At 32.5% G+C, this 23,937-nt stretch overlaps 1 protein-coding gene across 1 annotated transcript in view; it reads right to left on the reverse strand.

Moving 5' to 3' along the window:
• Positions 1 to 647: 647 nt before the first annotated feature.
• LOC129219304 (ninjurin-B-like) overlaps positions 648 to 23,937 on the reverse strand; it is a 109,826-nt gene continuing 86,536 nt past the window's right edge. The window contains exons 3-5 of the mRNA XM_054853647.1: positions 22,753 to 22,946; positions 15,776 to 15,973; positions 648 to 1,094 (exon numbers count right to left, since the gene is read on the reverse strand). Of these exons, the coding sequence (XP_054709622.1) occupies positions 825 to 1,094; positions 15,776 to 15,973; positions 22,753 to 22,932 (648 nt within the window). The 5' untranslated portion in view covers positions 22,933 to 22,946 and the 3' untranslated portion in view covers positions 648 to 824. The remainder of the gene's footprint in view (positions 1,095 to 15,775; positions 15,974 to 22,752; positions 22,947 to 23,937) is intronic.

The raw sequence follows: 23,937 nt of genomic DNA on the forward strand, positions 1-23,937 counted from the left end.
TACATTTTTCTTCTGTGCGCTTACTTTTTTCCGTTTACTTTTTTCGGTTCTTCTTCATAATGTTCTTTCTTTGAAATTTTTAAAGAGCGAAATGCCACATGAAATGATTCGAATCACAGTGAGGAATTCCGCACGGGTCGACTAGTATTACTATAAAAACAACAATTATTTTTTGCCGTGTAGTGTTATTACGATTAGTGTTTGCTTTAGTTAAATTAATAAAAGAGAAAGCGTTTGAAAGAACAAATTTTTTTTTCAGGAGCAGTATAAAGCTTCAAATACTTAGCAAAAAGATCATAAGTTCGAGGCAAAAATACAATTATTTTCCTGTAAATGTTTTTTGAATAAGAGTAACATGAAACTACGAAAAATAAACCAAACTAATTACTACTTAGGTCTTTACACTTCATATGTTTTGTTAGATATGATATCATGGTGCGAACGGAAACAAAATCCTGGGGTCCAAGTCGTTTTTGTACCACCAAAAACTAAAACCAATGTATTTTAATTATATTTCTTTTTTTTTTAAAGATGTGATTTTTAATTTTTAAATACTGTGAATTCCTAATTTCCTAGTTTTGTTTAAATGCGAAATAAGACAAAAAAGTCGTTTTATTTTTTATTTGCAATTCATTTAAGGGCCCGGGGCTGCTTGATCTGCCCCTGTATACATATTTATATGTACAATACATACTGAATAAAGATGCTGAAAGGTTTTTGCAGGGTTTTCTTTTTCCACGGTCTTGACAACGATAAACAACTGAGTAAGCACAAGTTTAATTTGCTAGAACTACATGTAACTTTAGTTTTTGCTTTCAACTTCTTTATCTGATGTTAGAATTTTCCATGTTGTCCCTCGTGAAATTCAGAAAAGCATTCCACATTGGCCCGTCCGAATTCGGATATGCAAATGCTCCAAGGCATCTTGCCATAATGGTTCCTTTAGGCCCAAACGTGCTTATAAATATGTTCACTACTGTAATGAGAGTAACAAGAACCATTGTGGAGTGATTTAAAAAGTTATTATAAGTTTCATCGCTAGTTTTTTTGAGAACTTTACATCCAAGCAGGAACATTGTGAACCCAACAAGTAGCTGCAAAGGAAATAAATAAATTGATAAATGAATGCATAATAGCCCGTTTAAAAACAGTTTAAAACTTCAAATTAAAAATCATTAAAAATTTTAATTTCCTTCATACATAAAAATTGACATTTTTTATTAAAAGATGAACTTTTTTAATGGAAGTATAATAAAGGAAGAAAATAAACGGAATATCTTCAATGTCAAAAGTTTTCCTTATCTTTTCGTAATACTAAATTAAACAGGTGGTGTTATATCATTCAAAATGTACTATGCCGTAGATGTGCAAATATAGGGATTGCAATACCGGACCAAAAATGCAATACCGGTATTCCATATTTTTTTAACGTGATGCCGGAATACCAGTATTAATACCTTTATCAGAAATTTTCCAAAAAAAAAAAAAAAACATTCAAAAGCATAATTTTTCTTTGCCATATTTTATTATTTTGTGCAAAAAGTTCGTTATTTACTTATTGTATTGTGAACAAATATAAAATGAAGAAACAAATATCACACTAGAAACCAATAAAAGCAAGAAACATAATGCATCTTTTTAATTGTCACTAAGCCTGGAACTCATTTTAGTGAAAAACATTCCTTCAGTTGAAAATATTCTTTCTGAATCCACGCAAGCCGTAATGTTAATAATGCGCGATACCCTGTAGTTGCCTTGAAGTCCACCATCTTCAAATAATTCGGTCTTTAACTTGTTGGTTTTTAAAAAATCGTTTTTGTGAGTGTCGGAGTTTCTTTTGTAGTGTGGTTAGTGTTTCTTCCTTTCTTCTTCTTTTTTTCATTATTATTTATAGCTGAACCGTTACTATTATATATATATAGTAATTGTCCTTCGAGCAACAATTATTTTTCAATATAAACTGAAAATTTGTCCCAACTGATTATGCCTTACCTCTTTACAAATTTATTTACAGGTATTATAATTATTATTTCGCTTGGTATAAAGCGAGATAGATCAGCACGCTAATACCAGTGAGACATCCAATATACTAACAAAAAAAATGTTATTTTTAAAAATTCAGTACAGTTAAGACAAATATTTAAGGAGGATATCATAAAGCATTGCTGCAATTGATGGTTGGAATAAATTACTCACAGCACTAACATATTTGTAATTACACTTAAGATAGGTTTTCACTAGAGGGCAAGTCAAGGAAATGGAGATAATAAAAACGTAGTTCACTCAAACTCACGAAAGTGCAATTCATCACTCCATCTGGTGATGGGGAGGGGGGGGATATCATTTTGCAATCCTCCGATTCTTTTATCTATTGATATTCTATAAATTAATGCTTTTCAAGCCAAATTTTTACTTCAATAGATTGACTTTGGAACTGTGTCATCGAAAAAGAAATTTATAGTAAAAATAACAATAGATATCTAATTAATTAAATTGAAAACTCTTTAATTAAAAACTATTTAAATTTTTGCTAATACCGAAAATACCGGTATTCTAAACCATCAAATACCGGAATTGCGAAATTACAAAATAGCTCCAAATACCGGTATACCGGTATTGCAATCACTGTGCCAATATAAATAAATAGAAATTCTGTTTTTTTTCCCTTATTTAAATTTCAATATTAAGCAGCATTTTCACAAAAATTTCCGATTTTTAAGTGAAAATTCCATGCTTGCATTTAATTTTCCTACCAATTAAAGGGTCAGATTTTTAAACGTAAGACAAACTTTTTTTTCCCAACTTTTTTAATCCAGTAGAGCGTAGTTCAATAACATTTCAAGAATAAAATAAATTTAGGTTTAACACTTACTGTTCTAAGTCAAGAGATATTTTTTTCCTATCGGATTGTAATCTCTAAGAGAAAAAATGCTGAAATTCCATGTAAAATCACAGTATGTATCCCTATAAACTAAGCAGATCACGTAACAAACACTGTAAAAAAATTAAAAATAATCCGAATCCGAAACGTCACTGATTGCTTCTGGGATTTCAAGGTTCATTAGTTTCCTGTGAAAAGCAAGGTTTTTGCAAAAAAATTTCCCGACTCTCAACAAAATCCATGAATGACTAATTTGAACTATGGTGAAAAACATTTTTAGCTACTAGTGTAAAAATATATTAGGCTACTTTACTTGATGTTTCTCCTTCAGTTAAGTTACTTTCCCTCCGAATTAACTGAGTCCCAATCAAGGGAGAAATGCAGTCTGCATATATTGTAGCTTTGAGTTGCTTGCAATTCCTTCTTAGCTTCGGCCATATTTATTTTAGGAGTTATTCTTAAAGACTGACTTGAACATCAAACACAGGAGAAATGTAGTATCCAGGTAAAGTAGCTTTTCAACAATTACAAGCAAATATTTGCTTGAAAATCTGCCTTAGCTTCGGTCGTACTCGCTTTAGAAGTTTTCCCGGTAAATGAGGAAGATGTCAAGCTACTACTATAAATATATGTAAAGTTTTTCTGAAAGTTACGGATTTATTCTAGACACATGAGTGGCTTTTATTGGGAAGGTCTCTGAATTCTTCAGAGAAATTCCAAGTTAATTTCAGGAAGGTTACCTACATTTAGAAGGAAGCATTTCCGTTTTTTATGTCTAATGTGCAACCGGCAGAAAGTAGGTCCATGAACTGCCCATTATTCCAGGACCGTTGCGCATTTTTTTTTAGTGAATAACTTTGGATTTATAAAATATTAGCTAATATATTTTATAATGCAATAAGAGAATAGTTCCATACATAATATTTGGTCTAAAAAATACAAAATTTAAGAAAATGGAAATCATTTTGGAAGATTTTTTTTTTGTCTTTTTGTTTAACATTGTGTTAGAATTTGATTTTATGAAATTAATTTCAATGCCATTTTAACACAATATAATGCTACCGATGTGTTGTTATGTATTAGAGCTAGAGCGTTTCTGCTACAAATCCTATATCCAAATAGGTTTCTTATCTTTAATAATAATCCAAATGATATCTGGATCTAGTAAGAAAATAAGGCGAGTCTAGTGTAAAAACACTTAAGTTTCAAAAAAAGGCATTGAGTTACATCGCGTTTCTCCTGAAATGCAGACTGTTACAGCTTTTCCCCTTTAATATCGCATAGAATATTGGTTAGAGATGTCTCTTTCTTTTGCAGAATGAAAAATACTATATATATGGTTTGACATATTTCAATGTGAAACATATAATCGGCAAAAAATGTAGTTGTCCTTTTCTTGCACCAAGATCTTCAATTGCTTCGTAACCTAATTCATGTATTTGAAATAAATCCTTTCTACATAGTACGATGTAGCGGGAGCGGGTCGAGCACAATTCTAGACACTGTTAATAGGAATATATCTAAATTATGAATTAACAGTTAAAGGTCATACCATTCAAAACTCCTCCACTGTTCAGCATAAAACACAATGAGATTAGTGTTTTTCAAATCAGAGGTCAAAATGAGAATTCGAGGAAAAATATATATATTACGCATACAATCAGATTGCCTGTCATCATATCAATGATGAAAGACTTTTTTCAGACCAAATTAATGCACCAGAATACTAACTGTTAATGAACTACCACAAAAAACTTTGAGTTTTCTCATAAAATCAAATTTGTTAGTTAATCAATGGATTTTAAAATTTTGCAAGTACCTTGAAATTAAAATTATACTACAAACGCCATTGAACCCTTTTTTAAACAATATCAGATAAACCTTCTTAACATTAAATAATTAAATATTCAATCGTTCTTGCCAATAAAAGTGCAACTGTGTAATTAAGGAAACTAGTTTTCTTCGACTGCTTTAAAATAAGTCTCGGGAAATTAATTTGCAAGTAAGATCAATTCAATCATAAAAATCAATTTGAATGCGGCACGTATTCATGACATGAACCATTTAAAGATGAATAGCTCATATGATTCCATAAAAATAACGCTTATCAAGTGTCAAATTTCGTATATAAAGAACGACTTACTTTCATTTTAACTAATAAGCGTTATTCTTAATTTTTGATGATTGAAAACTGAAATATTAAATGTATTATCATCTCGTTTAGAAATATTTTTTAAACATCTGCGTCTAGCTTATTTCGAGTAAACTGATACAAAGAAAATAATTCTCTATAGCTTGATAGGTTGCGATTTTCAAGGAGCGATGATTTTATTAAAGTTAAGCCCTGATTATGCATTATTTCACAAGCGATGGACGACAGTACATCGTATAAACAAAATATCAGATTGTTAGTTGGATTAAAAAATACGCTGAATAAGCGTCACGCTTTAACCATTTTACGCATTTTGAATTTTTAAATGTTTTATATTTAAGTAGCATAAGTTACTTTAGATGAAGTACATTTAAGTAGCCCAGTGGTAGAAGAGTAAAAAACAAATAAGTTATAGGCCGCAAGAATTTGGTTGAAAGCTGGAAATTGTTTTGATGCCTGAAGTACATGTCTGGAATGAACGTGTTTTCTTTCTTCTTCTGCTATGTGAGTTTCAGCGGCTGGAAAAGAGCCTTAATGTAGCTCTAAGATAATGATATTAAAATATATGCTAAATATTATACCTATAATATATCTAAATTATGATAGGTGACGAAATCAATCTTATTTTTATTTTGCCAGCAATTTATGTTGCTTTAAACTGGTTTTCAAAAATATTGCAGGCAGAAAATAATATGAGTTTAAAAAATAAACCAAAATTTATATTTTATAAAAATGTTTACTTTCAGAATATTTAACCCGCGAGGATGTGCAAGGGGGTGTTTGACACCCCACAGAATGTTATTATTCGAACTTTTTAAGGTTCCTTAATTGAAAATGGATCAAACTCGGTGTAGCTGGTTCGAAGGTCACTTGCTAATGAAGGGCATGTTTGCTGTGTGCATTCCTGCAGCGGTTTTCCTAGAATTCCTTATATGGGGTGTCAAACACCCCTTGCGCGTCCTTGTGATTCTCAGATTTTCGTCGAAAATGTCGCGCTACATGACATATGATGAGGGTATGAGACATTTGCAAAAGCTGTTGGATGAAGTTTCCACTGATGATCAATATATATATATATATATATATCTATATATATATATATATATATATATATATATATATATATATATATATATATATATATATATATATATATATATATATATATATATATATATATATATATATATATAAAAATCCGATGAGGAGCCTGATAATAGTTTTAAATTATAGTCGCCATAATTTTGAAGATGATGAAATAATTGGTCGTAAAAGAGAAACTTTTTCCATAGGAAAAGATGATCAAACAAAAGGGATGAAAGAAAAATACCGTTCCAACGTAAGAACACTAGAAAAGAGCATTATTTAGAAACTTCTGAGAAATACGAAGCACGTGAGTAATATTTCAAGGCCTTCAGAATCATTTTCAATTTTATTTTGAAAGCATTCTGGTTTTTATAATGAAGTCTACTAATACCTATTAAAAGAAAGATATAGTTTTTCTCGATAAAGAAATGCCAATAATATCAGCAAAGATGAACTGAAGACATTTATTGGTTAGCTGCTTCTTCTAAGGCAAGGATTTAAAAAAAAAAGGCCACTGGTGCTATTTTTGTCTCTTCTAAATATAGCTACATTCTACCGCAGAGTTTTGCTGCTCTTAATCAAAAATTCTCAAATAAGTATTAAAAAGGAGTAGACCTTTCATTAAAGACTTGGAAGTTCAACTAGTCAAAAACCATGCGGATCAAAGAGCGATGTCAAGCATCAAACAAAACCAAAATTTGAGAGATAATATTTCAACAGAGCCAACTCCAAAAACAAAAAAAAAGGTGTCATACAAGTGCTGTTGTATTTGCGGTAGTAGGAACGAGAACAAAATCTTGTTGTTTAAAATGCTTAAACATTTTTTGCAAAAAAACTTTTTAACAAAAAAATTAAACCGCCGAAAAAACTGAAAAGCAAAAAATAATAAACCATTTTAATTAAACCTTAATAACTAAGTTCTTAAACTGATGTAAGTATACCTAAGTATATATTTTTGTAATAATTTAGAGTTTTTAATTAACCTTAATAACTCAGTTCTTAAATTAATGTAAGTATACCTAAGTAGTTTTGAGTCGGTGCCAAACAAGCAAATTAATTATTTTTGTAAAGCGTGAGGCGCAGCGGTGGCGTATGGCGACACGCCCCTTCGCCGGAAAATGCCGAGCGTTCACGAAGTTAAACCCGAACGTCGTCGAGTGGTCTCGAAGAAGCACGTGTCGAGTATTTGGCTGCTACTGAGCTTTTGCCTCATATACAACAGTCAAAATGTTTATATCATTGTTCATCATACTGAAGAAGGATTTCTCATCTTGTTAAAAGCTCAAATAAATGGTTTTGTGGGTCATAGTATTATTCAGCGTAAGTATGGCATAACAACTGTAGCCGTTAATTGCATACATGATCCTGAAGATTTTTCTCACTGGTTGTTTGCCTCTCTCGTGCGAGGTCCCAAAGGTTTCAAAGCTCCAACGAGAGGTACTTTTCGTTGTATACGATTTACTAGTATTCATGATTTAATGATGGCGTGTGGAGGGAGCATTTTTTGAAACATTTATGTTTATCGCCAGACATTTCACATTACATTGCTAATTTTATTTGGTTATTTCTTTAAATTTAGGTAATTTAGGGATCTTTGTTTATTTATTGTTTGGCACCGACTCAAAACTACTTAGGTATACTTACATTAATTTAAGAACTGAGTTATTAAGGTTAATTAAAAACTCTAAATTATTACAAAAATATATACTTAGGTATACTTACATCAGTTTAAGAACTTAGTTATTAAGGTTTAATTAAAATGGTTTATTATTTTTTGCTTTTCAGTTTTTTCGGCGGTTTAATTTTTTTGTTAAAAAGTTTTTATTTTATAATTTTTTGTGGCTATAAGCTACTAATGTGGCTATAATCTGTATGCTTATATTTTTGATTACTTTTAAAATAGCTACCTACCTTACTTTAGCTATTAACATATATATATATATATATATATATATATATATATATATATATATATATATATATATATATATATATATATATATATATATATATATATATATATATATATATATATATATATATATATATATATATATATAATCGTATTTTAACAATTATCTGTTGTGTTACATAAATAATTTTAAAAAAGCAGGCTTTATATACTAACATGGGTAGGCCTACAAAAAATGCTGCTCGGATGAGGAAAAGATGTTTAGAAGAATCTATTAATGAGAAAGAAAAAAGGTTGGAAGCAAACAGAAAGAGAATTACTTTAACACGTTTACAGGAGAGTTTAGGTCAGCGCGAGGAAAGACTGTCGAGAATGAGAAGCTACAATAACGATAGTTTATTGCAAGAAGGTGATAAGCAGCGCGCTCGTCGTTTAGATATAAGAGAGCGACTTTCGAATGAGAGTGAAGAGCAACACGCTCATCGTTTAGATCTGATAAGAGAGCGACTTTCAAATGAGAGTGAAGAGCAACGCGCACATCGTTTAGATCTGATAAGAGAGCGAGTTTCAAATGAAATTGAGGACGTCGTGTCTATACAATCCGTTCCATAGATGAGTCTCGTGAAATTGCTACCTATGGAAAGAAACCTCCAGATAATGTTGTCCCGAAAGATGTGAACAATTGTGGTGGACTTTTATCAGAGGTAAAACTTGCTGCCGAATCTCGTGTGATGTTGAGACGTAACATATCAGTATCTCACGGCCTCGTCAATGGTGCAATGGGTATTTAAAAAAAAATAAAATGGCCATCAATACGTAGGGATCAACTAGAGGAAGGAGAATTACCGGACTGCATATTAGTTAAGTTTGACGATGAAAGCATAGGAAGCAGACTAAAAGATAGCGATGGTTGTGTCGCCATACCTCCAGTGGTAGCAACTTTTCAAGGAACGAAAGGTTATGGTGACATTGAGCACAGGATGTTGCCAATAATTCTATGCTGGGCCGTCACGGTACACAAATTGCAAGGTACGACCCTTGATAAAGCTGTAATAGACCTCGGAAAGAAAATGTTTGCTAAAGGACAGGCATATGTGGCACTGAGTAGAGTAAAAACACTTGAGGGTATTGCTTTATCTGATCTAGAGTCAAATAAGTTACTACACAAACCTCACGATGAACGAGCTTTAGCAGAAATGCAGAGACTGAGAGCTCTAAATCAAGAGACTGACAAATCTAAAGCTCATTCATCGTGAGTTGTTTTTTTTTTTTTTTTGTAATACACAACTCAGTAATAAAAAATCTGTGAGCGAACAATAAATCACTCTTAATATCTCACCTTTAGATAAGGAATTTTTCCAAATTTACATGGGACCAAATTCTAGGTATACTCTTTCCAATAAAAAAAACAACTATCGAAATCAGACTATTCTGTAAAAGTTATGCGTCGTCTTACACGAAAAAAAGTAAATAACCTTTGAGTGAACAATAACTCACCCCTGTTTTCCATCCTTTAGGATAGGAAATTTTTTTCCAAATTTATATGGGAACAACTTCCGGGAAAATTCTTTCCAATGAAAAAAGAACTATCAAAATCGGACGAACCTGTGAAAAGTAATGCCTGGTCATACATGAAAAAAAAAAGAACTTATATATACGGATCGACTTGAGAACCTCCTCCGTTTTTTCGTCGGTTAAAAAACTAATCCTAATTACAAATACCAGAGATTGAGAGGTCTACACTGCCGTGGGCAGGTCAAAGGCAGTAACTGCATTTTTTTTTTTTCATTTTTTTTTTTTTTTTTTTTTTCATTTTGTCATCTATTGTACGTTAGCTTTGTTGTACAAACTAGAAAAAAATATATAACTATAACATTTTCTTATTGTTAATACTACTGAATCCAACACACATTTCTTCAAATATCTCGAAAACTCATTTCTGCAGATACTGCCGCTTACCTGCCCACGGCAGTACCCACGAGAGACATACAGGTCTGAAGCTCATTCATTGTGAGCTTTTTTTTTTTTTTTTTGTAATACCCAACTCAGAATCAAAAAATCTTGGAGTGAACAACTAATCACCCCCTCTCCCCCCCCTTTAGAGTAGGAATTTTTCCCTCAAACTTATAGGGGAATTACTTCAGGCTATACCTTTTCTAATAAAAAAAGAATATCCAAAATCGGACTATTCTGTAAAAAGTTATGTGTTGTCATACATTAAAATATATATATATATATATATATATATACGTGTCGACTTGAGAACCTCCTCCATTTTTTCGTCCGTTAAAAATAGTATGTCACCATCACTAAACTTCGCCCTATTTTTTCATACAAATCCTGAATATAAAAAATGTTTAACGACTGGCACTGAAAACTAACCCTAATCACAAGTACCAGAGATTGAGAGGTCTACACTGCCGTGTGCAGGTAAAGGGCTATAACTGCAATTTTATCCTTTTTTTTTTTTTTTTTTGCATTTTGTCATCATTGTTTGTACGTTAGCTTTGTTGTACAAACTAGCTTTTTTGGTTTCCGCTAAAAGAAATATAATTCCAACATTTCCCAGTTGATAGTACTGAATCCAGCGCACAATTCTTCAAATATCTCGAAAACTCATTTCTGCAGATACTGTCGTTTACCTGCTCAAGACAGTACACACAAGAGACATACAAGTCTGCATCTTATTCATCGTGAGTTTTTTTTTTTTTTTTTTTTTTTTTTTTTTTGTTATACCCAATTCAGCATCAAAAACTCTTAGAGTGAACTACTAATCGCCCCCCTTTCCCCACCCTTAGGGTAGGATTTTTTCCCTCAAATTTATATAGGAACAACTTCAGGCTATACCCTTTCCAATAAAAAAAAGAATATTCTAAATCGGACTATTGTGTAAAAAGTTATGTGTGGTCATATATAAAAAAATTTGTGAGTGAACAACAAATCTCCCCCTTTTCCCACCCTTAGGTTAGGAATTTTTTCTTCAAATTTATATGAGACCAAATTCAGGGTATAACCTTTCCAATAAAAAAAGAATTATCAAAATCGGACTATTTTGTAAAAAGTTATGTGTGGTCATACATTAAAAATCTGTGAGTGAACAACAAATCAACCCCCTTTTCCCACCCTTAGGGTAGGATTTTTTTTTCAAAATTTTTATGGGACCACCTTCGGGGTATACCCTTTCCAATAAAAAAAGAATTATCAAAATCAGACTGTTCTGTAAAAAGTTATGCGTGGTCATACATTAAAAAAAAAAAAAAAAAAATATACGTGTCGAATTGAGAACCTCCTCCGTTTTTTCGTCGGTTAAAAATCATTCTGATGCCATGTGTACCGAATGCATCAACTAATGTAAGTGTCTATTTATATGAAATAAATTTCAAATTTTTGTCTTCATTTGGCGAAAATCACTCATGAAATAGGTTGCTTTGCAAAGTTTAGAGTAATAATTATGTTTGGCGTAAGGAAGTTTTAAAAAACACCGTGAAAAATAAACTTTTGCTTAATAAATTATGGAAATTTTTCACTGGGGTGCAGGACACCCCTTGCGCATTCTCGTGTTCGTCTGAGTAGCGCGCGTTCTCGCAGGTTAATAAACATTCTTCAATAGTATGAAAGAATATTTTTATGATGGTCAAGAAATAAGTATGAAACAGCTTAAAAGTGTGATAGGTGGTGTTCTGTTAGGCCTAAATTTAGGTCAGTAAACCTAAATTGCATTCTTGATGACGAGTTCGGGCAAAAAAAAAAAAAAAAAAAGGATCGATGCACCTTTTCGCACATTTAATATCAACATATTAGGGTCCAGACTTGTTCAAATTGTCATTCATGTACATATTGTTTTCTATTATCCCTTTCGTTTTAAATACTTATCAACAAGATACAGTTTTCCTCGATAAAGAACTGGTTATAAGATCGTGATTAATTGATTTATTTCTGCTCTAATGATTATTTCTAGTATTTTGTATTACATTGATTAAAAACTGATTTTCCTAAATTCGTCAAAGCTTGAGACTTTTAAGAGACTTTTTGTTGACTTCTCCCAAGTTTTTTATTGCTTTCTGTCAGTTGTTGAAACTTCAGAAAGAAAACTAATAACGAATTGGTTAAACTGGGACTCTTATTGAATTATTATTGATGCTGCAATTATGGGGTACTTATTACAAATAGGACAGCTGTTTCAAGTCTTTATGCAGCTATGTGTAATTGATAAACAGGAAATTATAAGGTAAAATAATATAATAAACGCATAGAAGATTCATAATCACGTGTTTTTAACTTGAAAACTCATTCCTTTTTTGCACCGACAGAAATTTTATCACAGGAAAAATTATAAAAAATCGTAGGGTAGACCCCGATGCGTAGCACGTTTACGCATCGGGTACGTTTACGCAGAGCCCTTTTCCAAAACGAGTTATAACTGGACAGCCAACAGACAAACCAGATTGATGCTGCTCTCTAGCAAATATTCTCACAAGTTTTTAAGCATCAGTCGAACTTCAGTTTAGCACGCGGATAGGAAAATCTGTTTTCTACCAAGCCGAGTAAATTTTGTGTTGAACGTTTTGAGGCTTATTGTAAAGGAATAATACTTTGTAAAAACAAATAAATATATGAAAAATAGCAGAATTTTATCCTTTTTTTGAGAATTGTATTTGCATGGACAGAAAAGTTAATATAAAATTTTTTGCACGTTAAAAATAAATCCAAACTTGCCGACGGGGCACGTTTACGCATTTTCATCGGCGCACATTTACGCACGTTCTTAGTGTGTCTTACTACTCTGTCTTACTTCTAAACGGGCCTCGGACGCTTTTTTCGCTCTGTACTGTTTCAAATCTTTAGCATTTTCAGGTTATTTAGTTTTGAAAATCACCATTCATTTTAAATCAAGTAAAAGATTCGTATCTTATAGCTTACAATCATATAGTGCTGTCTTCATATTTGTTCTTCTTTAACTTTATACACTATTCAGCCAGTAATACATTTTATTTATTTTAAAGATAGCAAGACATTAAGTTCAAAACACTAACAGAACCACGTTACAAGTCAAAATAATGAAAAGGCTTATCGATAATCCAAGTATTTTTCCCAATAAGCCTTCCACATCATCACATGTGTACTACCCCAACTGACACTATTTGAAAAAGTAGGATCAAAGCTTAAGAACCTGGAAAGGAAAAAAAAAAGAAAAAAACAAGGATGCTCAGAATCCTAACTGATAATCCGATTAAAGAAACCTTCAGACACGAGCAGTTAGAAGCTACAAATAAAAAAATGGGCAGAGCAAAACAATAAATAGAAATTACTTTAAAATTTACAAGTTTCGATTGAAGCAGAAATACAAGACATCAAACAAAAAAGTATGAAACCAAAACCTGCGACCAGGAAAAAGTTAGTACTCTGTAAAAAGGATATTAATGAACGATTCTGTTTACGAAGTAGAACATTGTGCTTGCATTTATTGTTTGAAAGCACACAACCAACGCAGTCCCATGACAAGTATGCGAAAATAAATACTATATTTTTGTTAGTAAAATCTAAGAGTGATGAAGAAGATAACTAAATAGTTTCTGTTTTTAATTTGCAATAACTCCTATGATTTTAGGACTATAAAAAAGTTCTTAATTATTTTTTTTCAGATTTTCTTATTACTAAAGTGTTTTAAGAGACTTGTCCCGTGTTCGGGGCAAGTTTACGCAACCGACTTGGACTTAAAAAACATTTTTTTTTACTATTAAAAACACAAGCTGAGCAACTACTGAATATACAAATTTTGAAATCATTAACTGCTTCATAAAACCACAATGTCTAAAATTTCCTAGGTTCAAACATAAAAATTAGAAAATTCATTGAGAAAAATCCTCGTAAATGTGCCCCGGTTTACCCTACTTGGTTTTCACTAGAGAGTAATATCATAAAATCTGATGGATTTTAATACTACATAATGCCCACCCTCTAGAGCAAACGAAGACCATTGACATTTTTTTCTGGTTTGTTCAAAGGAATCGTAAATTTTGGGCAGGGGATTTTGTTGTTCGCAGGAAGGGCTCCTAAATATTTGAAAGAGATCTCCATCACTTTTAGAAAGATGGATACCCCTGTATTCAACATATAAAATCTATTTATTTAAACTTAATACTTTCTGATGGTTTCAACTAATGAAAACTTTTAAAGAAATACTGTTTGTTACCTTACGAAGTTGGTCTTAGCAGCAGATAAATTGATCACACATGGACTATGCCATATTTCAGACGGAGAGGGGACTGGTTCAACAGCTGTTTCGGTGTGTCGATTGGTGCTAGGCGCAGATGTTTCCGGTTGATATGACAATATTTTATCATTCGTTAAACATTAGTTCCGCGAAATGAAAGTCACAATCGACACAAGTAGCGATGTGTAGCGAAAATATATGCTTTATCACCTTACCAATGTTTCATAAATCTTCGATATTTCCAATCCTGAGTATGTGTTTGCAAACATTTCCAAGAACTAATAAAAAAAAAAAAAAGAAAAAGAAAAGAAAGGACGAAATTTGATCAGGTTTTTCATGCTATTTATTATTTTAATGTAAGTATCCGTTTATAAAAAGTTTACGTTTGGTGAGAATTTTTGTTCTGTTTTTTTCTGTTCTGTTAATTTTTGCTGTGAAAACTTTTAGGAGAACATTGTAAAATATTTGAATATTTTCGGAAAACCAACGGAAACATGAGCGGAGCTCACCACCAAGAATCTCAGTTTAATAGGAATAATTTGTTTAATCTCATTTGAAGAAACTTTTCACTCCCTAAAAATTTCAGATCCAGGAGTCAAATTATTCAGCTGTATTTTGCAACTCATTCATGAACTTATTTATTGAAAATACTTCGGTTTTTAAGACACATATTGGCTTTTTCAATGTTTGCGTCTATTTTGATTTTGCTTTTCGTTTTTCTGTATTTGAAAAATAAAACAACTCTAGCTGCAAAAATAATGTTTAAAGTATAAATTAATTAATTTATTTAACTTTAATCCTTTAATCAAAAATCTTTTGAGAAAACTGATTTAACTCCTAGCAATGAAGTTGCTGTCCAAAATGAAGTGGAATATTTATTAAATAAAATGAAACGCTAGATTGCAAATTTCATTTTCTCGCACAAGTTACCGCATAACTATTTGTTCAAGAACTGAAAAATACGATTGTCATGTTATATGCATGTAAACTTCATTTAGTCTCATTTAAGACAATCCAAAATCTATTAATTTTCTTCTCCATATATATTTTAATGGAATATTCATGATAAATGTTAGAGTTTTGTTATAAATGCAGAAAGTTCCGTCTGATACAGTTTTCAACATATATTTTCTGCATTATTTTATCTAAAAAATAGCTGAAAAATTTGAAGTGCAGTACAATAAGGAATGTATGATAATATTTTTAAAGACAGGTTTTAACAAAGAATGCAGAATATTGAATGACATGCCCAATTATTCTTAGAAGGAAATCTGCATATTATTTATATTTGTTTTTCCTGCTTTTCTTACATTTCGCGTGTGGTGGGGGGAGGGCAATTATATCGCAAAAGTAAACTAATGATATACACAACGTTATTCTTATGAAGAAGAAATATGTTTCTATCTTTCAAAAACAAATATTTTTTGTCATCTAAAAAAATGGTAAGCAGCATTGTTTTTGCATAGAAGAAAAATGTTTCCTTAAAAAAGAAAAAGAAAAAGAACACTATTAAAATAAAAATGTTCTTACTTGAAGAATAAGCGATGTGATAATAAGGCCTAAGACTTGCTGGTAGTATATGTGAAAATTTCCCAATTCTAGAACAAATTTCAGTTGCTCACAATTTGCTGTGAATAATGCAATATCCAGGAATCCACCTGCTATAGTAATTCTCCTAGTCATCAGTTGACTTCCAAAATCATTAGCAGTAACTTTAGTTTCTGTGGCCTAAAAGACATACAAATTGTTTAGTATATTTGTAAAAACAATAACTTTGTTAAATTCAGAAGCTATATTTAACATAAGTAAGAAAAAAAATTAATTTCTTTAAACAGCTTTGAGAACATTTTTATTCCATTTAAAAACCATTTGGTATTATTATAGTTGTAAAAAAAATCTCAATCATACTATTATTAATAACGTTATTTAAAAGAAACTAAAACTTTAAATATATGTTGCTTTAATCTTTTGATAAAATATATATACTTCATAAGCTTTCAAAAAAAAAAAAAAAACTTTTATTCAAACATTAAACATTATTAAATATTTCTTTAACCAAAATCAAATTTCTTTTCAGCGCGATCGCTGCTCTTCCGATGAAAAACTAGTGCTATAAAAGCTCAAGATGTCAAAAATTTTAACATTTCACTTGTTTTAAAGATGCTATCTTCTAACACATGAAACATTTTAGGCAGTGCTTTATTCCAAAATATCCGCAAAACGGTTTATCGTGAAGCTCTTATGTTTTGTTTATACGTAGCATCGTTAGAATTTCCGTACATTTGCTTAGTGCATCACATTGTTAACAATAAATCTCTTCGTTACAAATCCACAAGCTTTCTGACAGTACAAGCAATTAAAACCAGATATTCAAAATTAATAGTTGAAATAACTTTTCAAATATCATCTAATTTAAGCGTTTTGATTATTAAATGTTACTTATCCAGTGCTGATAGCTATTTTTGGTAAAATTTATGCATGATAGAAATAGCAAATGTACATAACGGCTAACTGAAGAATCAAAGTACTTTAAAACACTTATAAATATGTTCGGAAGCATTCAAAGCTACACTATGATAATATGTCTGTATTTACGCGAAATTTTGAAGAGTAAATTGCAGAAACCTTTAGTTTTAATCTAATTTCGAATTCATTCAATGTAGAATAGCATCTACGTTGTTACTGCGTTCGTCCGCCATCGATTGTGGTTGATAAACGATGTCATCAGAGCTCCTGCTGCGCCGACGTTTCACCCTCTCTTTTAGGAGGTCCGTCTTCACATTTATTAGCGTCATTCTCCTTGTTCACAATTCCTAACCTGCATTGCACCCTGAGGCACCGTGCTTTCAGCCCAGGGAGCGAAATAGCTATTTAATGGCACCCGTAGCTTTGACAGTGTAAGCAAAGCTAGCAAAACTAATCTCTTTTCTTGCTTCACGAACTTGCTTTTCCCGCTCAAATTCAAGAGAGTAGGCTAGACCGGGGCACGTTTAAGCAGTGCCTTTTTCCAAAAACGAATAATAAGTGGAGAGCCAACAGTCATACCAGATTGATGCTGCACCCTAGCAAATATTCTCACAAGTTTTTGAGCATCAGTCGAGCTTCGGTCTAGCATGCAGAAAAGATAATCTGATTTTTATCAAGTTGAGTAGATTTTGTGTTGAACGTTTTGATGCTTATTGTGAGTAAATAATACACAGTTAAGGAACAATAAATATATAAAAATTAGCAGAATTTTATCCTTTATTGAGAATTGTATTTGTATGGACAGAAAAGTTATTAAATTTTGTTGCACGTTAAAAATAAATCGAAATTTGCCGACGGGGCACGTATACGCATTTTCATCGGGACACATTTACGAACAATCTTACTGTGTCTTACTATACTCTGTCTTACTTCTAAACAGGGCTCGGACGCTTTTTTCGCGCTGTACTGTTTCAAGCCTTTATTATTTTCATGTAATGTAGTTTTGAAAATCCCCATTCACTTTTAATTAAGTAACAGATTCGTATCTTATAGCTTACAATCATATAGTGTTGTCTTCATGAATGTTAAGCTTTAAGTTTATACGCTATTCAGCCTGTAATATATTTTCTTTATTTAAAAGAAAGTAAGACATTAAGTTCAAAACACTAACAGAACGACGTTAGATGTCAAGATAATGAAAAGACTTATCGATAATCCAAGTATTTTTGCAGTGGGCCTTCCACATCGTCACATGTGTACTACCCCAACTGAGACCATTTTCAAAAGCAGGACCAAAGCTTAAGAACCAGGAAAGGAAAAAAATAAGGATGCTCAGAATCCTAACTGATACTCCGATTAAAGACGCATCAGACAAGAGCAGTTAAGCTACAAATAAAAAAACATAACGGGCAGGACAAAACAAAAAGGTGAAATTACTTTAAAATTTACAAGTTACTATAGAAGCAGAAATAGAAGACATCAAAAAAAAAGTGTGAAACCAAAACCTGCGACAGGGAAAAGTTAGTAAACTCTATAAAAAAGAAATTAGTGAACGATTCTAAGTAGAAAATTATGCTTGCATCTATTGTTTGAAAGCACACAACCAATCGCAAAAAAGACAGAGTTCAATGTCTTAGATGGCAAAACGCAGTCCCATGATAGTTATGCAAAAAGAAATTTTATTTTTGTTAGTAAAATCTAACAGTGACTAAGAAGATGACTAAATAGTTTCTGTTTTTAATTAGAAGTATGCCCTATGATTTTAGTTTAGCCTGTAAAATGCTCTTTAATTAATTATTTGTGATTTTCTTATTTTTAAAGGGTTTTAAAAGAAATAAAATTTTTAAATTTGGTTAAATATCTATTTCACTTATTCCTTGGTATCATTTTTAATATGCGTAGAGGTGCTTCACTCGATGTGTAAACTTGCCCGTAATCGGAGGACTTGGGCTCAAAAAACATTTTTTTACTGTTAAAAACACCAGCTGAGCAAAAACTAAATATACCAATTTGGACTTCATTTACTGCTTTATAAAACCACAATGTCTAAAATTTCCTAGGTTAAAATATAAAAATGAGAAAATTCATTGAAAAAAATCCGCGTAAATGTGCCCCGGTCAAACCCTAAGTCTACCCTAAGGGAGAATGGAGTTGATTGAGAGAGCTATAATTATAAGCAAAATAAAATTTAAAAAGGAAAAATTAATTTGAATTCTGAAATTTTGAATTCAAATTACGTTTTTCGCAATCACGAGTTGCGACAGGACCCTACCCATTAATTACTACCCTACTCACTTGTTTCTAGACACGGCTCCTGTCTCTCCAAGTCTACCTCTCCTCTTGAACGGAGACGTATGTAGTAGTGTATGTGTAGACTTTTGTGTGTGTGTAGACCTGTACCTGTGTGTATGTGTGTAAAGGCGCTGTGTGTATGTGTGTGAGTGCGTATGTGTATGAGCGTGCATGTGTGTAGGACGCTACCGACTAGGAGCGGCTACCGGGGGACGGAGTCGTACCTGCAGGTGACGGTGGGTGCTGAAAAAGGCACGGACACCAAAGACGGTGAAATGAGAACAATAAGCAATCGTGATTGCTCAAAAAAAAATCTAGTTTGTCCATTAGACGTAGAATCTAAAGACTCTTACTGCTACATCAACTGGACATGTTAGAAATAATTTTTCATTTTGTCTTGGTATATAAATGTAGCTATCATTCCACTCCGGTTGTTCCCTATAGTTGCATAATCGATAACTCTCTCTTTCTATATATTCTATAAAATGAATACCGTATTTTTTTTTCTTAAAGGATGGCGTTTCACAATGCTATCACAAATGAATCGATTATTTCAGAAAGGGCATAAGTCCGATGGATATCGGACTTATGCTCTTTCTTAAATAATCGATTCAAATATTTCTGCAATTTAGCTGTTTTGTTTTGCCTCATTGATAATTTGTGAGTAATTTTTAGTAAAGTCCTTAAATATTAAATTTTTGGAAAACCCGTTCACAAGATAGCATTTGAGGAAAATTGTTATGTTTATTTAAAAAAAATCATGTTTAAAATAACAAACTCAAGTTTAAAATAACAAAACCACTTCGTTTCTTTAACGTTGTATGACCATTTTAAAACGTTTAAGATAAAGCTAGGAGAGTTTTTGCACAACTCAACAGAATAGTAAAAAACATTCTATTTATCAATGCTTTGTTAAAATTTTTGTGCATAATTGTAACATCATTTGTTGGATATGCATTTTCATTGCTATTTTGTTCTAAAGCTTTGATGTAATGGAACACTTACAACAAAACAAAGGACACGATTTTACGCAATCTGTCCTTATAGTTTCGGAGAGATTGCGCACATGGTATTATTTGTTAACAACTATAGTTATACTTAAAATACATTTTTTAAGAGGTTTTTTTTTTTGCACAAAACCATTACTATAGTGTGAACAAATACTTTAACCTAATTATAAATGAATCAGAAAATGTAATTTTTAAAAAAGACGCAGAAATCGTAATTCAAGAAAAAAAATTAAAGCAACAAAACGAGGAACGTCAGAAAAAGTTTACAATGCTGCATTTAGTTACCTTTTGGCTTTAAGCCAAAATAAGTTAATTTCCTTTTTTATTAGTAGCAGATGCGCGAGCACTTTTGTTTTTGTAGGAGAGATAGCGCATTATTTTATTAAAACACGGCCGCTCTTGGAAAGAACTACGTGTGCCAACAATGGTCCTCTAGGGAAGTTGTTTCATGAGAAACCATTTAAATCAAAATTATTTTACCTTATTGCCGTTCTATAAAATTTAGAGAGAAAGGTATGAAAATTCGCGCACTTAGCTTGGTTTAACAATACAAAATTACGATGTTTAATCGCAAACGATTAGAACAATCAGTATGCTTTTTCATGTGTATACTCGGATACTTCCCTTACACACCTACACTGATGTCCAAAAGTTAAGCATAATTCATAAAATGCGAGAAAAATCTGTAAATTTTCGTAAAATTATATAAAGTTACTTATGGAGATTCATTGGTTGAAGAAGAAACAATATGTTTATGCAAAATAGTATAGTCGATGGTGTAATGCGCGAATTAGGTGCGCGTTTCGGAATGCGGATAAAACAGCTCGCACGCTTTAGAGAGTTCAGGCGCGTTTCATGCAATTGCTGTCTTAAGAAACATTGGATCTGGTGAAACAGAACTAATAATGGCACAAAGACGCCAATTGGACATGTTTGCGAAAGGAAGAATCGTTGGAATGCTAGAATCTGGACGATCACAAACTGAAGTGTCTCGTATTCTTAATGTGCCTCAGTGTGTAATCTCGAGACTGTGGCAGAGGTTTTCAAATACGGGAGATGTTACCCGCCGACCAGTACCACGTCGACCAAGAGTCACAACCGCAAGCCAAGATCGTTTTCTGGCAATTTCTGCACAGACGTCATAGGGACAGCTGTGCCAGAGAACTGGGTTCGGCGCTCAGTGCCGTCACAGGAATAACAATTTCGAGGCAAACTGTTTACAGGAGACTCAATCATGTCAGTCTGTATGCCAAAAGACCAGCAGTTTGCATTCCTCTCACATCAGCGTATAAACGCGCTCGTTTAAACTGGAGCTTGCAACATCGGCATTGGAGTCTGGTACAGTGGGCTAATGTGATGTTCAGTGATGAGTCTCGCTTTACTCTACAGAGTGATTCTCGTCAGGTAACAATCTGGAGAGAAAAGGGGACTCGTTTCCAAGCGCAAAACATAAGAGAAAGACATCACTTTGCGTCAGCAGGAGTAATGGTGTGGGCGGGCATTATGTTGGATGGCCGCACCGACCTCCATATTTTTGAGACAGGCTCAGTAACTGGTCAAAGATACAGAGACGAGGTTCTTGAGCCTTATGTTCGCTTGTTTCGAGGTGCTGTTGGTCCTGAGTTCATATTCATGGACGATAACGCGCCATGTCACCGAACAGCTGTGGTCGATGACTTCCTCGAATCAGAAAATATCCAGTGAATGACGTGGCCTGCGAACTCCCCTGATCTGAACCCTATCGAGCATGTCTGGGATAGGCTCGGGAGACAACTTGCAGCCCGTTCGCCCCCGCCAAGCTCCGCTCCGGAGCTAAAAAGAGCTCTCCAGCATGCTTGGAACTGTTTAAACCCACAACTCATCCACCACCTCATAGAAAGTATGAGTAATCGTTGTGCAGCGTGCCTGGCAGTCAGAGGTGGCCATACACACTATTGAACTTCAGCATCATCTGTTAAAGAAAAATTTTTGTGCCAAAAGTAAACTCCTCATATGCCTAATTTTCATTTAAACTATTTTTTGGGATGATAAAAGTAAATATTACCGTTTTTTTGAGTAGTTTCCTTATTTTGTAACCGTGTTGCACTCGCATATCACGTTTCCCCCTATTTCGATGTATATTTCTCATATTACTCACATAAATAACAATTATGCTTAACTTTTGGACACCAGTGTATATGAAGTCTCCTTGCGCTTACTCAACCCTTACCGCCATTGAGAAGAAATAAAGGGTGGAGCGAGTGAAGCCTTCAATTCTTGTAGCACGGATCCCAAGTCACGTGACGTATTTAAATGTGCAGTTATTCAAAAAAATCAGGTTTTTTTCCACTCGTTTCACGTGAAACGTATTCCCCATTCGTCGAAGTAGAACCATGTGACTTGAGATCTATGCCTCAGCCTTTCTTGACCGAATGATTAATGTTGCTCCCTCCAATTATTAATTCCTGCTCTAAGCTTACCCCCCCTCCGCCAACCCCCTTGCGCGCAACTTCTTTGCGAGAGTACTTCCTTCTCACATTACCTTAGGAAACGTTTGAACGTAATGTGAGCTACCAGGGAAGATGCATTCGATGAATTGAGTACGCGACTGATTTTTCAAACAAGCAGTTAATAATTTAAATAAAAAAAAGAAAGAAAAAAAACAGAAAAACCTACCTACTGTTAAAACATCAATGTATTTGTGTTAAATTCAGTTTTAGGATACGAACAGTGCAAAACACATGGTAGAAAATACTTTACTTTCGCATCGTCTGTACTTGAAGGAATGATTTCCATTTTTAGACTAGTTTCTCCATTTGACTTGTTGCTTTCTTTTGATTTGTCTTTCATTTGCTTTTCACCGCTTAAACTAGAAAAAGCGAAAAGTTTTCTTGCAGCTTCGAGGGCCATGTCAGAATAAATGGTCTCAGATACGGTCATCAGAAGAATCCGTTCTGCAAAAAATAATGCACGTTTAAACTAACCGTTTGCGTTTGAAGGAAATTTTTTTTTTATCCTTATCATCATTAATTAAAAAAAGATAAAAGCTAGCATTTAAATATTAGTACCCTAGATTTTATTTTATTTAAATTTATAGATAGTAAAGATATTTTTTTCTTGGTACATTTAAATAGTTAAATTATATTTTTGAAATTGTTACATAATGTTAAATTGAAATCATCTAAATTTACATTCACTAAAACTTATAAAGATCCCAACCGCTCTCCTTCATACATAGTGGGAATTATTTTTCTAAACTTCAGAAAAATAATCTTAATGCAGATACACAATATACGGGAATGTTTGGCAAAGTTAAACAGTTGAGATAAATCTCCTTTTACAAAATTAACAAATTTAAAATTGGTCTTGAAAATTTCAAGACATAAAAAAAGAATAATGTATTTTCTAAAAAAAAAATTGCATTGAAATATTTTTTTTTGTTTTTGGCAGTAAATGTGTGCCTTGAAAAAGTGGAGAATTTTCACTTTGCCTCATTACAGGGGTGCCCACCTAGGATGAAATTTTTAGGGGGGGGGGCTGTTCTGAGGGGCATTTTACTCATTTTTAGGAGGGCTCTTGCTTTTGGGGGGGGGGATAGTCTTCACGATATTTAGGCGTTTGCGCCCTTGATCTTAGGGGAAAGGGAACCCATGCCTCACTTATGGTTGCAAATTGAAAAAATATATTGTTTTTCATGAAATATTTCTCAAATTACTATTTTTAAACATTTTGCATCAAATAAACGATTACATAAGGAAAGAATAAACTAATAAATAAATAAATTAATCAATTGACATAAGAAAAAATAAATAAGTGAATAAAATAGTAAATGAATTTAAACATCAGTGCAAGAATTAATGAAGAAGGGAATTAATAAATAAAATTATGTAAATTAATCAATTAATAAATGAATTTGTAAACGATCTAATTCATGATAGGATAAGT

This window comes from Uloborus diversus, chromosome 3 (assembly GCF_026930045.1).
Source record: "Uloborus diversus isolate 005 chromosome 3, Udiv.v.3.1, whole genome shotgun sequence".
Taxonomy (NCBI): Eukaryota; Metazoa; Arthropoda; class Arachnida; order Araneae; family Uloboridae; genus Uloborus; species Uloborus diversus.